The sequence below is a fragment of the Bufo bufo genome, chromosome 4, assembly GCF_905171765.1.
Source record: "Bufo bufo chromosome 4, aBufBuf1.1, whole genome shotgun sequence".
Lineage (NCBI taxonomy): Eukaryota > Metazoa > Chordata > Amphibia > Anura > Bufonidae > Bufo > Bufo bufo.
Window position 1 is genome coordinate 429,012,280 of NC_053392.1, and position 13,078 is coordinate 429,025,357.

Genomic DNA, 13,078 nt, shown 5'->3' on the forward strand with positions numbered 1-13,078 from the left:
GCAGCACATGGATTGCTGCAAGCCCCAGTCACTGAAATTTCTGCAACAACATCTGCTGAATGTGAATTTCTCCATAAATTGCTATTTTTAAGCATACAACATTTAAAGGAAAAAAGAAAGAACATACCATCTCCATCAATGTCCACAGAACAAGCGTCACCCTCCCCATTATTATCAGTATCTATCTGAGCAGGGTTGTGCACATAAGGGCAGTTATCACATCTATCTCCTACTTCATCCTTGTCATAGTCAAACTGACGAGGGTTAAAAAGCAGAGGGCAATTATCCTGAAACAAAATAAAAATAACTGAGAAGGTACATAATTGATATTAATGCTCAAACATGTTATTGCCATATGTCAGTATTGTGCCAGTCTTCCCAGTGAAAAAAGTAATATCTATTTAGCTATGTTTGAGGGGATATCACACATATTTCTAAAGTGCACATATGCCTAGGTATGTAGAGTTATGGGGAAAATGGGATGTATGGTCATATAAAGTAAGCAGATGTCACAGTCTTACTTAAAACCATTAAATGGGTATTCTAATTACAGCACACAAATGCTATTATTTTATGTAATGAACAGTTATACAACATTTTTAGTTTATGTTCTGTATCTGGTACAATTACAGAACAGTTAACATCACATTACTAGTAAATAATAAAGATCTGAGCTGATTTAGCAAAAAAAAAAGAAAAGCACAATCTTGACCATATAAAGATAGGGGAAAGTCTGAATATAATATATAGAATTTTATATAAATAGGAATAATCCCTTCATTTTTAGATTTCTTTTTATTTGTGAACATCTGTGTTTAATCCCTGGAATATTCCCAAATGGAACCGACTTCAGTATATATTGTTAACTATGGTGGAGTTGTGGATAAGGATATTAATGTCCGCCTGATTGTGAAATACACTGCAGAAGACAAACAAAAGCTATTCACATGACAGATTTATAATGAGTAGACATGTACTGGGAGCCAAATGCCTCTGGTTGAAACCCAAGTCTCGGCAGGCGGAAGGGAGAAGGATCTCAGGATGTGTCTGGATTTCCAGGAAGAACCAAGAACACTTATATGCCTTCAGCAGGTTTGTTTCTAAGATTTAGCATTCAATAAAAGAGCCAAAATGAAGCAAAAATCTAAATCTATTTTTCAGCAGGAAGTCAAGAGAATTTTCTTAAAGATAAATTTTAGAGAAAACCTAAGTGAACCTAAGAGAAAGCAAACAATGAGCATATCCCGGAAAAAAGTCTTAATATCCAAGGTATCTGATTTGATTAGATTTCCATTGCACAGAGTAAGGGCTCATGCACACGACCGTATGGCTTTTTCAGTGTTTTGCGGTCCGTTTTTTACGGATCCGTTGTTCCGTTTTTTGTTTCTGTTGCGTTTCCGTTTCCTTTCCGTTTTTCCGTATGACATGTACAGTATACAGTAATTACATAGAAAAAATTGGGCTGGGCATAACATTTTCAATAGATGGTTCAGCAAAAATGGAACGGATACGGAAGACATACGGATGCATTTCCGTATGTGTTCCGTTTTTTTTGCGGACCCATTGACTTGAATGGAGCCAAGCACCGAAGAATAGGACATGTTCTATCTTTTTACGGTACGGAAATACTGAAATACTGAAACGGAATGCACACGGAGACACTTCAGTATTTTTTGCTGAACCATTGAAATTAATGGTTCAGTATATGTACCGCATACTGAACTACAAAAACGGCCAGTATACTGAACTTAAAATACTGTCGTGTGCATGAGCCCTAAATGTTGTATAACCAAGGGGCTATTCTTAGAGATTGTGTAATAACTGAACCATGTTAAAAATATCTTCATGGTGCAAATGGTTTACCTGACAACATGATTTTACTATCATTTCAATAAGTCTCCAGTATTTTATGAAGTATTGAGAAAGAAAAATTCCATATATTAGTGACCAGGTGAAGGGAAATGAAGATTAATTGATACCACCATAGAAATCCTTTCCTTCAGCTTATTATTGGCTGTGTATACTTGGTGTATTTGAACTCCATCTCAGCCCATTACAAGATTTTAGGTGACTTTATTTTTTAGAAGCATCCTGTGCAGCTACATCATACAGTACATGTCTGTGTGCCCAGAGTACAGAAACATGTGCCTGTCAAGCAATAGCGACATTTTTTTAAATTTTTATTACAGAGACAGGAATTCTGTTTTCTGCACACATGCATCTGTTCTGCATTTCCATTCAGAGGAGCACATTATAAACGAAGGACACTATGGCATTAACAGGGGAGCTATGAATGGTAGCACTAACTGGGTGGGCCCTAGCTGGTGGCACTGTGGACGTCACTGTTAAGTGAGCACAGAGACTGTAATTTGCATGGCGACACTGTGGCTATCTATTATGGGGGAGTAACAAGAATGACACCTTTTGACATTTCTTAAAGAAATATCAATTTATAAATATAAAGGGATTTGTATGATTTTCTACTGCCCTCAAACGCAATGTACTGGAATACAGTTTAAATGAATTTACCTTTTCATCATCTACTGAATCATTATCATCATCTTTATCGCATGCATCACCAATGCCATCCTTGTCAAAGTCTTCTTGTCCAGAGTTAGGCAGCATGGGACAATTATCCTGCAAAGTAGCAGACAAATTGAAACAATAAGACAACCTAACAAATTTCAGACAGGGTATGACCACACGGCACAGTCTTGTGGCGCTTGCAATACGGCTGCACTGCGTATGGGTCACACTAGGCTCTAATTAAACAAATTAAAAAGTTTTTTTTTTGTAATGGCCATGTGGTATCTTTAATACTGCACAGCCATTAACAATAAAGACCCACTGATGACTTAGGCACATTTTCTGCCAGTCCGTGTGCCTAAACTGAAATCTACTGCATCTTGGAGCTGCCATAAATTTCTGTCTTTATTTACACCAGAAAAATAAAAGAAAAATAAAAGAGGATAAATGTGCTGTGCCTGCCCCTGCCCCACCCTCACCACACCTCCTTTTTTACGCCATAAAAATGGTGCAAGCAGATAATAAATCTCCCCCTTTAGAGCTAAATTCAGACGGATCTAATAAAGAGCCTAAAGGACCAAGCCATGCTATGAACTGGTAGATCTCTACTTCTTTGTTCATAACACTCTTAATCTGTACCATCTGCCTGTCCCGACCTACTTTTCATGTCCTTGTCACATGAATTTCTTTCCAAACAAAATTAACTGAGAAAACTATTGCCCATTTTTGCTATGAGAGGATATTTCAGTCTTTCTACACAAGAACAGATGTAGAGTTTTGTAGACTTTAAATAAAAATACAATCAACATTCAGTGTAAAGTTTGCATTTAGGTGGAATTATTTTATATGTATTTATTTTAAAAGTCTGTAACTAATTTACAACTTCCCCAAATTTGATCTAAGTACACTGATATTATCAATTACTGTTCTTACCTTAATACAGTGATATGTAGCATTAGCAGCACAAATAAGATTAGTATTGGGCCATCCGTCCAAATCTGTATCTTCTCCACAGATTATGCCATCACCTGCATACCCAGTTTGACATTCGCACTTAAAGGATGGTTCGCTAAAGTGGCCGATGTAAATACATTCTGCATTCTTATGGCAGTTGTGAGTTTTGTCCTTGCATGGATTTACTGGTTCACATTCCTGTAGATATGTAATTCTATTATTTTTTAATTTTTATTTGAATTAAAAAATAAAAATTAGAATTAAGAAAAATGTCCCCACTGGCCACATAGGTGCTAAAACAATAACTAAATTAGGTTACTTCATTGTCCACATTCCTGTCTTCTCTGCCAGCAACCATTGCCCTATGCATTCCACTGCAGACCTGTCACTCTCCATATTAAATACGTACAACTTAATATTGTTTTGACAGATGTTATTTATTAGCATTTCTCTGATGGAGTTTCAGAGATTAATGACAGTGTGTCAGCTACTCAAAACAAGGCTATTTGACCTCATGATGGAAGCTTTTCTAGAGCCCTCTCTGATTGAACCTCTACAATGCACAAGATCAGTATACAAAACTCATTTTCAAATAACCTCTTGCAAGCATAATACCCTTAGACATCTTGCCCCAAAATAAATAGTATTTTAAAGTAACTTACTTGTTTATCTTTCTTGGCAACTTCTAATCCAACACCAAATGGTTGACTGCCCTTATAGCGTGGTGGGCATGGCAGGCAATGGAAACCTGGATCTGTGTTCACACAACGATGGACACCTCCCAATCTGAAGCAGACATCAGACACCAGTGCACACTTAAGATAAAAATAAATTATTACTAAAACTCAAACCATAAATCTGCTACAGGCATTCATTCCAATCTAAAGGTATATCATACCTCATCAAGATCCTCACAAAATGTTCCATTGCCAAGGTATCCAACAGGGCAAGCTCCACATGACCAGGATCCATCAGGATAGCTACTGCATTCGGCCCCAGGAAAGCAAGGATTGGATAAGCATCCATCTGGTTAAACAATAATAATAAATAAAAAAAACTAATAAAAGTCAAGTCAAAATAAAAACCATCAGTCTCATCAGTGTATATTTCTATCTATCTATCTAGGTCCACTTTAGCCATAGAGAAAACACTCTACAGGATGTGGATACAGTTCGAAACTATGCTGGAAACATCTTGGAGGAGATTTATCAAAGACAGGCGTTTCATGCAAATCTTTGAGATCTCTTGTGCTGCTAGGAAGATGTGACTAATTTATGATAAGGTGAAGCCTCATCATAAATTATGCGCACCTCTGGCTGCCCATGCGCCACAGTGAAATCTATAAAAACTGTGAGCTGCCATAGAGTTCTATCCTGATTTGCACCTGAGACTATTCATTCTCTATGTGGGGGGTGCAGAGGTTGGCATTAATTCTCTATGGGCAATGTTACCATGTAGGGCTATGGTTAATTAGTTAATCTATGGGACACAAAAAGGGGTACTTTTACTGTGTTGGCCACTACTACTGTTTGGTTCACTATCTATCTGGCATAATTGTTTGCATGTTGTGACTGGGAGGCAGATAGAGAAGAAAAAGGAGAGTTATTTGGCTCAATTCAGAGAGGACATCATATGTGAGTCCAAACCTTTCCCATTAATGGGTCTAAAAATTTGCTGCCAACCTTGTTTGGGGTGAATAAAGCGGGTCTGCTACCCTTTCACTATATCTGGAGTGCTGCCTCATTTTCTACTATTAAAAGCTCTTTAATCGGGTAATCAGGTATTTTGTGCAAACGCAAAAATGATTGTTTACCAGCAGCAAATCATGCTGTGTGAACACGATCTCCTGCCGGCAAACAACAAGTTAGTATCAGGAAGAGCGATGGTATTAGTGATCACTCCTCCCCATACTCTGGAGGAGATCACTACAGAGAGCAGCAGATTATCTTCCTTCCCAACTATCTGCTGTAATATTGTCCCTTGTAAAGGACTTTTATGACATATCCAATATATGCAGGTCCCACTCAGAGTCACATTCTCCAACAGAAGTAAATGGAAAGAGCCACGCATATGGAGCCACCTTCCAAAACACTACAGGAGGCAAATGAAGCTCTGCTCTCGAAATACTGTACAGTCTTTGTCTACCAGACTTTCACTGTATATCCCTAGAAAAGTCAGAGGTTTACCTGTTGATTCCTACATGGGAATGTGCCTTTATTAACAAATTGCCAACCTTTCATGATGTATCATCCAGCTATCTAACTGCTAAGCAACTGCAAAGGTTTTGATGGAATACTGCCCTCGACCTGTGTTTTATCATCACCTCTTTATCACATTTCACTAAATGAATTTCCACTAGAGATGAGCGAAGTTGAGCGAAGTTTTGGAAAATTCAGAATTACTTTGTCACGAAGCACATTCTTTTGTAAGTAGCGAGTACAATGACAGGGAGCAGCGTTTGCGCCGCTCCCCATCATTGTACTCTTCCGATACTGCGTTCATATATGATAGTGGCATCTGAGAGTATACAGTGTAAAATGAACAGAAAAAAATAATTAAATCATACTTACAGCCTCCATTTGCTCGCGACCGTCCGAAAACCGCCATCTTGCTTGAAGATCTTGCAAGAAATCTTGTGCAGCCCGAGATGACGTCATTACGCCAGCCGGCACAGCCACGCACAGACTTTTGGCCAAGATCTTCAATCAAGATGGGGGCGCTCGGCCCGTCGCGAGCTAATGGAGGAGGTAGGTATGTTTTTTTTTTTTATACCATTTCAGGTTAAATTGACTCGCTACCACGAAGCACAAGAAAACTCGGCACAAATCAAATTTATCCTGAAATTCAGATCAAATTCCACTTCGTTGGATTCAATTCACTCATCTCTAGTCCAATCTTTAACTCTGACTTCATATTCTGAAAATCATCCAAGGAATTATTAAGAAATTGCATAAAAACATAGACTGTAATAACGCTCCTTACAATCTGGTATGCACAATAGTACACATACTTAAGAAGCAGAGAGCATTTCCATTCTAAGACATGTTGCCTCAGAGATCGGAATTCATAAAAGTAGCTGTTGCAGATGTCTGCACAGAGGTTTCTGGGAATCCATTCAAAATTATGATCATATCACGCTATCTTAACATTTTATTTTGCTTTCTTTAGTTCCTTGCTAACGTTTATATAGAGCAGATAGATGAAATGAGGACAAGACATGGTATTTACTGTATAGAAGAAAAACAGCCATTCTGAGACCTGGCATTTTCATCACCTTAGATTAAACTTTACATGGCACACTACATCTGGGCTCTGAATGCAACATGTACAGTATGTAAAGTAACATTCCTAATGAGTATACCTAACGTGCCTACAGAATTCTTGATTTGACATAAGGCAAAATAGTGGAACATTTGGATGGTATACCTTTTTTCACAGTGGCCCATGGCTGTAAACTGATAGAATACACTCACTTGACCACTTTAGTTACTGCGCTACTGATCTGCTTAGTCCCTCACTGCTCTCAGTCTATGTACCAATTTGATGTCCAGACGACCCTTACTATGATGCTCTGGACAACACATCATTACCAAAAGTATGCAGGAATGAGCAAACCAGCAGAAAGGAATAGTAGTACAACAATGAGATAAGAAATTTGCAAAGTTCATTATTTATACACTTTTAGACTTTTCTTTGAAGAAAAAATATTATATAGGCCGGAAACCTACCGGAGTACAACAAGAAGCAACCACCTTATGCCATTCATTGCATTCACTTCTATGATTTAAACATGGCTAACTATGACACTAGTATTAGCTGAGGAAAATAAATAATCCCAACATCAGCAGTGACCAAGGATAGAAATACAATAAATCCAGCAGTATCCTATCTCACCAAGGCTGCGTCCTCCTATTCAGGCTAACCAGACTGACCGTAGATATATACACTCACCTAAAGAATTATTAGGAACACCATACTAATACGGTGTTGGACCCCCTTTTGCCTTCAGAACTGCCTTAATTTTACATGGCATTGATTCAACAAGGTGCTGATAGCATTCTTTAGAAAAGTTGGCCCATATTGATAGGATAGAATCTTGCAGTTGATGGAGATTTGAGGGATGCACATCCAGGGCACGAAGCTCCCATTCCACCACATCCCAAAGATGCTCTATTGGGTTGAGATCTGGGGACTGTGGGGGCCATTTTAGTACAGTGAACTCATTGTCATGTTCAAGAAACCAATTTGAAATGATTCGAGCTTTGTGACATGGTGCATTATCCTGCTGGAAGTAGCCATCAGAGGATGGATACATGTTCTCATTCTGTTTACGCCAAATTCGGACTCTACCATTTGAATGTCTCAACAGAAATCGAGACTCATCAGACCAGGCAACATTTTTCCAGTCTTCAACAATCCAATTTTGGTGAGCTCGTGCAAATTGTAGCCTCTTTTTTGTAGTGGAGATGAGTGGTACCAGGTGGGGTCTTCTGCTGTTGTAGCCCATCCGCCTCAAGGTTGTGCGTGTTGTGGCTTCACAAATGCTTTGCTGCATACCTCGGTTGTAACGAGTGGTTATTTCAGTCACCGTTGCTCTTCTATCAGCTTGAATCAGTCGGCCCATTCTCCTCTGACCTCTAGCATCCACAAGGCATTTTTGCCCACAGGACTGCCGCATACTGGATGTTTTTCCCTTTTCACACCATTCTTTGTAAACCCTAGAAATGGTTGTGCGTAAAAATCCCAGTAACTGAGCAGATTGTGAAATACTCAGTTTGGAGTTCAGGAGATTGTCTTGACCAGGACCACCCTCCTAAATGCATTGAAGCAACTGCCATGTGATTGGTTGACTAGATAATTGCATTAATGAGAAAGAGAACAGGTGTTCCTAATAATTCTTTAGGTGAGTGTATATCTGCAGTCAGTCTGGTTAGCCTTAACAGGAGGATTACACACACACACACTCACACTCACACTCACACACATACTCTATGTGCCTTTAATTAACCTAACAAGTTTTTAACACTATGTATCTCACCTATAGGACAATCTTGCTTGTTACACATTTCTTTTTCTTTAGTATCTCCACCACATTTCTTTCCTCCATATTTTGGCATGGGATTATTACAGATACGAGACCTCTCTCGTAGGCCTCCTCCACAGCTCACAGTGCAACTTGACCAAGGTGACCAAGGTCCCCATTTACCGTTAACTGAAATAAGGAAGAAAAAAAAAGATATTTGAGAAGAGATTTTTCCACTGCAGGCTGAATAATGTGACAAGCACTTATGTTAATCAATTTCTAGTGTCAGGATATTCATGAATAGATTTTTATATTTAAAGTATTTATGTTTTAATTTTTACAGTTTTATAGCCTTAGTTGTTAAAGTCTAAATCTGGGATAACACCTTTGTCTGTGTCAATTTGACCAAATAATAGCTCCATAAATGTTACATGTGACTGCTGTTATAACTTCCCAGCCTAAAGTTGGCAATACACATTAGCCATTCAGATGACTGTTGTCTCTCCTGACCTGTCCACACACATGCAAGCTTGGTCAAGCGTGTATATGCCGTGGTCATAGAAAGGAATCCACAGCCAGACACTTCTAGTGGCTACTTATCTACTCAAGAACAAAATGAATCTCCCCCAACCACTGCTATCAAGGGGAGAGTAGAGAGGCCCTCTATCAGTTTGGTTATGCCTTAATAAGAAATTCAAATTCTATTATACATTAAAAAGTAAAGAAGCACCTACTTGGGCATGGTACACCTTCACATTCTTTTGTTTCACGTCCACTTCCAATGCAGTTTTTGCCTCCAAGCTGTGGCTTAGGAGAGTTGCACAAACGAATACGAGTTATATTACCAATCCCACAAGTTACAGAACAAGCTGACCATGGTGACCAATGACTCCAACCACCATCCTGTCGTACTTTAAAAAAACAAGAATAAAACATAAAAAATTTAAATGGAAAAATGTCATATTGTTCCTTGTAAAGATCCATGCATCAGTTTGCACTTACTGCGGTTATCACATTTCCCAAGATTGCACGCTCTTGTTTGGATTGATGAACCAGGGCATGTGCTAATGGTAGCATCACATGACCTTCCACGCTGTTGAGTTCCTGAGCCACAAGTTACAGAGCATTCTGTCCATTCAGACCATGGAGACCAGCCAGCTTCACTGTCTGATGCTATTCAAGGACAGGATGAAATGACCATATGAATAGCCCAAAGTAAACGGAACATCATGTTTTAAATTTTAAATAATCTTTTATTAGCATTTTAACAATCTAATGTCCAAAAACAAAAGGTTTAGTTAACAATTATTTTTTCTTCTATTAATAAACCTGTGACTAAGACAGCCTTGAAATATTAAAGGGATTATCCCATGACCAATGTAAAAAATTAAAGGATTATCCCATGACCAATGTAAAAAATAAAAATCAGACATCATACAGTATATGACAATCTCCTGTCCTGTACCTCACATGGGTCCAGAGATGTCCCCATTCACTGCTCTGCTAGATTTATATCAAGCTGAAAACTGTCTTTTCTGCTGCAGCTAAGGGGGCGTGTCTAAGATTTCCCTATCACAGCTCAGGAGGCAGTTGAAGGATGAAACTGAGCATGTGCGGCCATCCAGTGAGTAGGTCAAAGAAATAAGAAAACAAACAGCAGGTGGCGCTATTCAGATACATTTTATTGAATACCTCAGTTGCTGTGCTACATTTTTAATTACATGCAATTACAAAAGTATTCAGATCCAGGTGCTGGTTTGAAAACTGTAGAATATTTTTTTTGTGGGACAACCCCTATAATAGAACACTTACACAGACAAGTTGGGCAACACTCTCCTTCCACAAACGATGGGCTGGCACAGTGAACGGTTGGGCAAGTGATCTGGTGGCAAACTGTTTTTGAACTCTGTTTAATAAAATTAAAATTACAAAATAAAAAAGTTATAAATGGGGTTATCAAGAGCCACAATATACAAAATAGGGGAACTTCTAATTCTAAAACATTGTGTAACCTTGAATATTATATGCTATAAAAAAGATATGGTGCTGAAAATTTTTGTAATTCTGTAGCACAGGGCATTGCCCAGTGTTTTTCATTAAATAAAGGAGTTGTTGGTCCCTCAACTTCCATATATCCATTAACATATACTGTATATATAATTGCAGTGGAGGGACACAAGTTATTGATAGCATTTTGTGATTGACAGCCGCCCTCCATTCATTTCTATAGGGCCGCTGAAAATAGTCGAATGCTGGCTCGGCTATTACCGTCGGGCCCATAGAAGTGAATGGGAGCGGTTGATGTTTATGTGCGGTGTGCTGCCATTCACTTCTATGCGGAGATCACTTGGTGGTGGCTGGAGCACTTTGTTCCCCTTCGTTCTCGATATAGGTGTGGGTCCCAGCAGTGTGACCCGCACCTATCAGACAATGGTGGCATATACTAGATGAGACAACCCCTTTAAATATATTTATGCATTTTCTAAAACCTTTTTATAAGGCCTACTAGGAAACTTGATCATGCGATCACTTGATCGTTCATGCAATACCACTGCACTGAGGGTACATTCACATGATGGATTTTGAAAACAAGCTTTTAAAATCAGCACTGAATCCATGCTGATTTTAAATGCAGGTTTTTCCAAGTTTTTTTGTGCTTTTTTGACTATTTCTTTTGCAGGTATAATATATGTATTTAACATATCTAGTGAGTTGTGCTAAATTTATTGTACAGTGTGCACTATTTCTATAAATAACTATGGTGATTTTACAGTGGACTGAGAACATTTCCTGAACATATCATGTCCAAGAGCAAAAGAGTCTTTATTTTTACAAAATGTCATTAATAATTATTCATCATGAGGGATCATGTTACCTGGCAGGTGCATTTTGTGCAGCTATCTACAATCCAGTCCTCATTATCGGCAAAGATGCGCCCATCCTGCCAGCACACTGACTGATTCCTTAGGGTTCTGTTGGGGCCAATCAGCTCCCACAACTCCTGATTTTCTTCAGACTGAAATCATTTAAGAAATAAAGAAAACATTTAGATGTTCATGATCCTATAATATATCAATTATTTTCATATACATACCTGGAAATCTAATTAACATAATAATAATAATAATAATAATAATAATAATGATAATCCTATAGTAATCTAGTAGGGACTATTACAGGAATAGTTAATCTGTGGAAAAGTGAAACGTACCACTTTCTGAAGGTTTTCCAGCAGATTATTGACAATAACACGGAGTCCAGACAATTCAGTAAACATAGTCCCTAGCTCTTCACATGATCGATCACAGAAGTCAACTTGTCTATCTTCTTTTTTCCCCACATATTCGGTGATGGGGGTGAGATGGATCATATCTGTATTCTCACTGATTGCATTATCACCTAGGAAGATATAGAATATAGGATACCTTACTTAATAAGGTAATTCTATAGAAGTGTTACTAGGCAATGACTGCAACACTTTACATGAAGTATTATTGCATTATATATGGAAAAATATAGCTATTTTTTTATGTACATTACAATTTCGTCTCTGGTAGTGCCCCCTTCCCCCTCATATGGCTCAAATTCTGGTCCACCTTCTCCTGCATTCAGTGCTAGACGAGTGGTTCACTACATATATATATATATATAATATTAGTGGAATGGATATGGCTACGAGTGAGAGACTATTTTCAAAAGAAGGGGTTAACGAGTTAATTTCAATGTCCTGGGAATTGTAGGTGCTTGAGTATCACATCAGAGGAGCCATTGCCCACCTACACAAAGGGAGAAGTCACGTTCTCCAGATAATGTCAGTACAAAAGAGAGAACAGGTGATAATTACAATGGAGAGCAGCTTTCTTGTCTTGATGTACGTACTTAACTTACTCCCAATAAGTGAATACAAAAAACACAAACACATGCAAAAGTTCAACAATGGTTGGTTGCTGAAAACAATTATCATTTGCTGCTTTGACATTTTTTAAACTCTATCTTTTCAACTAATCACAAATTAGTCAGAGGATGTTCCCTGCCTATGCGGTATGTTAGTACATGCAATTCAGACTATAGGCTGCTGAAATGTACAATTTTGTCAGCAGCATAAACATTTTTGGACTGCATCTTCTCGTTAATGTGAGCAGTTCTGTCAACAATTCGTACAAGGATCTCCAGGTTTAGAAAAAAAAAGGGTCTGCTTGTTTTCGTGTTCCTGTTTTCCAGAAACAGTGTCAGTTTTACACATGGCCTATGTAGGAGATTACCTGCAGTACAGACAATTGACATGTACCAGGAGAGAGCTGTTTCTGAAAAAAACAAGGTTACCGCCTTAAACCACTTTATGCACATCCTTAAATATTGTCTGTGGAACTTCACTTGAAACCTACAGTATATTTCTACATAAAAACGAAAAAAGTTTTTTGTTGGTAAAAAAATTATACAACTTTAACTATTAGATAAAAATTGAGTCCTTTTTTAATGCTGACCGTATCTGACATTACTACAGTTTGATTACTCAAACCGTAAAGAAACCTTTTTATTACAGGCATCTAAATTGCCTTTTCTCCACCACATGTA

The 13,078-nt window shown here is 38.1% G+C and overlaps 1 protein-coding gene across 1 annotated transcript in view; it reads right to left on the bottom strand.

Moving 5' to 3' along the window:
• THBS2 (thrombospondin 2) overlaps positions 1 to 13,078 on the bottom strand; it is a 305,556-nt gene that overhangs the window by 146,234 nt on the left and 146,244 nt on the right. The window contains exons 5-15 of the mRNA XM_040429332.1: positions 11,715 to 11,902; positions 11,379 to 11,519; positions 10,316 to 10,409; positions 9,506 to 9,676; positions 9,238 to 9,414; positions 8,519 to 8,692; positions 4,379 to 4,506; positions 4,143 to 4,295; positions 3,460 to 3,678; positions 2,530 to 2,637; positions 128 to 287 (exon numbers count right to left, since the gene is read on the bottom strand). Coding sequence (XP_040285266.1) covers positions 128 to 287; positions 2,530 to 2,637; positions 3,460 to 3,678; positions 4,143 to 4,295; positions 4,379 to 4,506; positions 8,519 to 8,692; positions 9,238 to 9,414; positions 9,506 to 9,676; positions 10,316 to 10,409; positions 11,379 to 11,519; positions 11,715 to 11,902 — 1,713 coding nt within the window. The remainder of the gene's footprint in view (positions 1 to 127; positions 288 to 2,529; positions 2,638 to 3,459; positions 3,679 to 4,142; positions 4,296 to 4,378; positions 4,507 to 8,518; positions 8,693 to 9,237; positions 9,415 to 9,505; positions 9,677 to 10,315; positions 10,410 to 11,378; positions 11,520 to 11,714; positions 11,903 to 13,078) is intronic.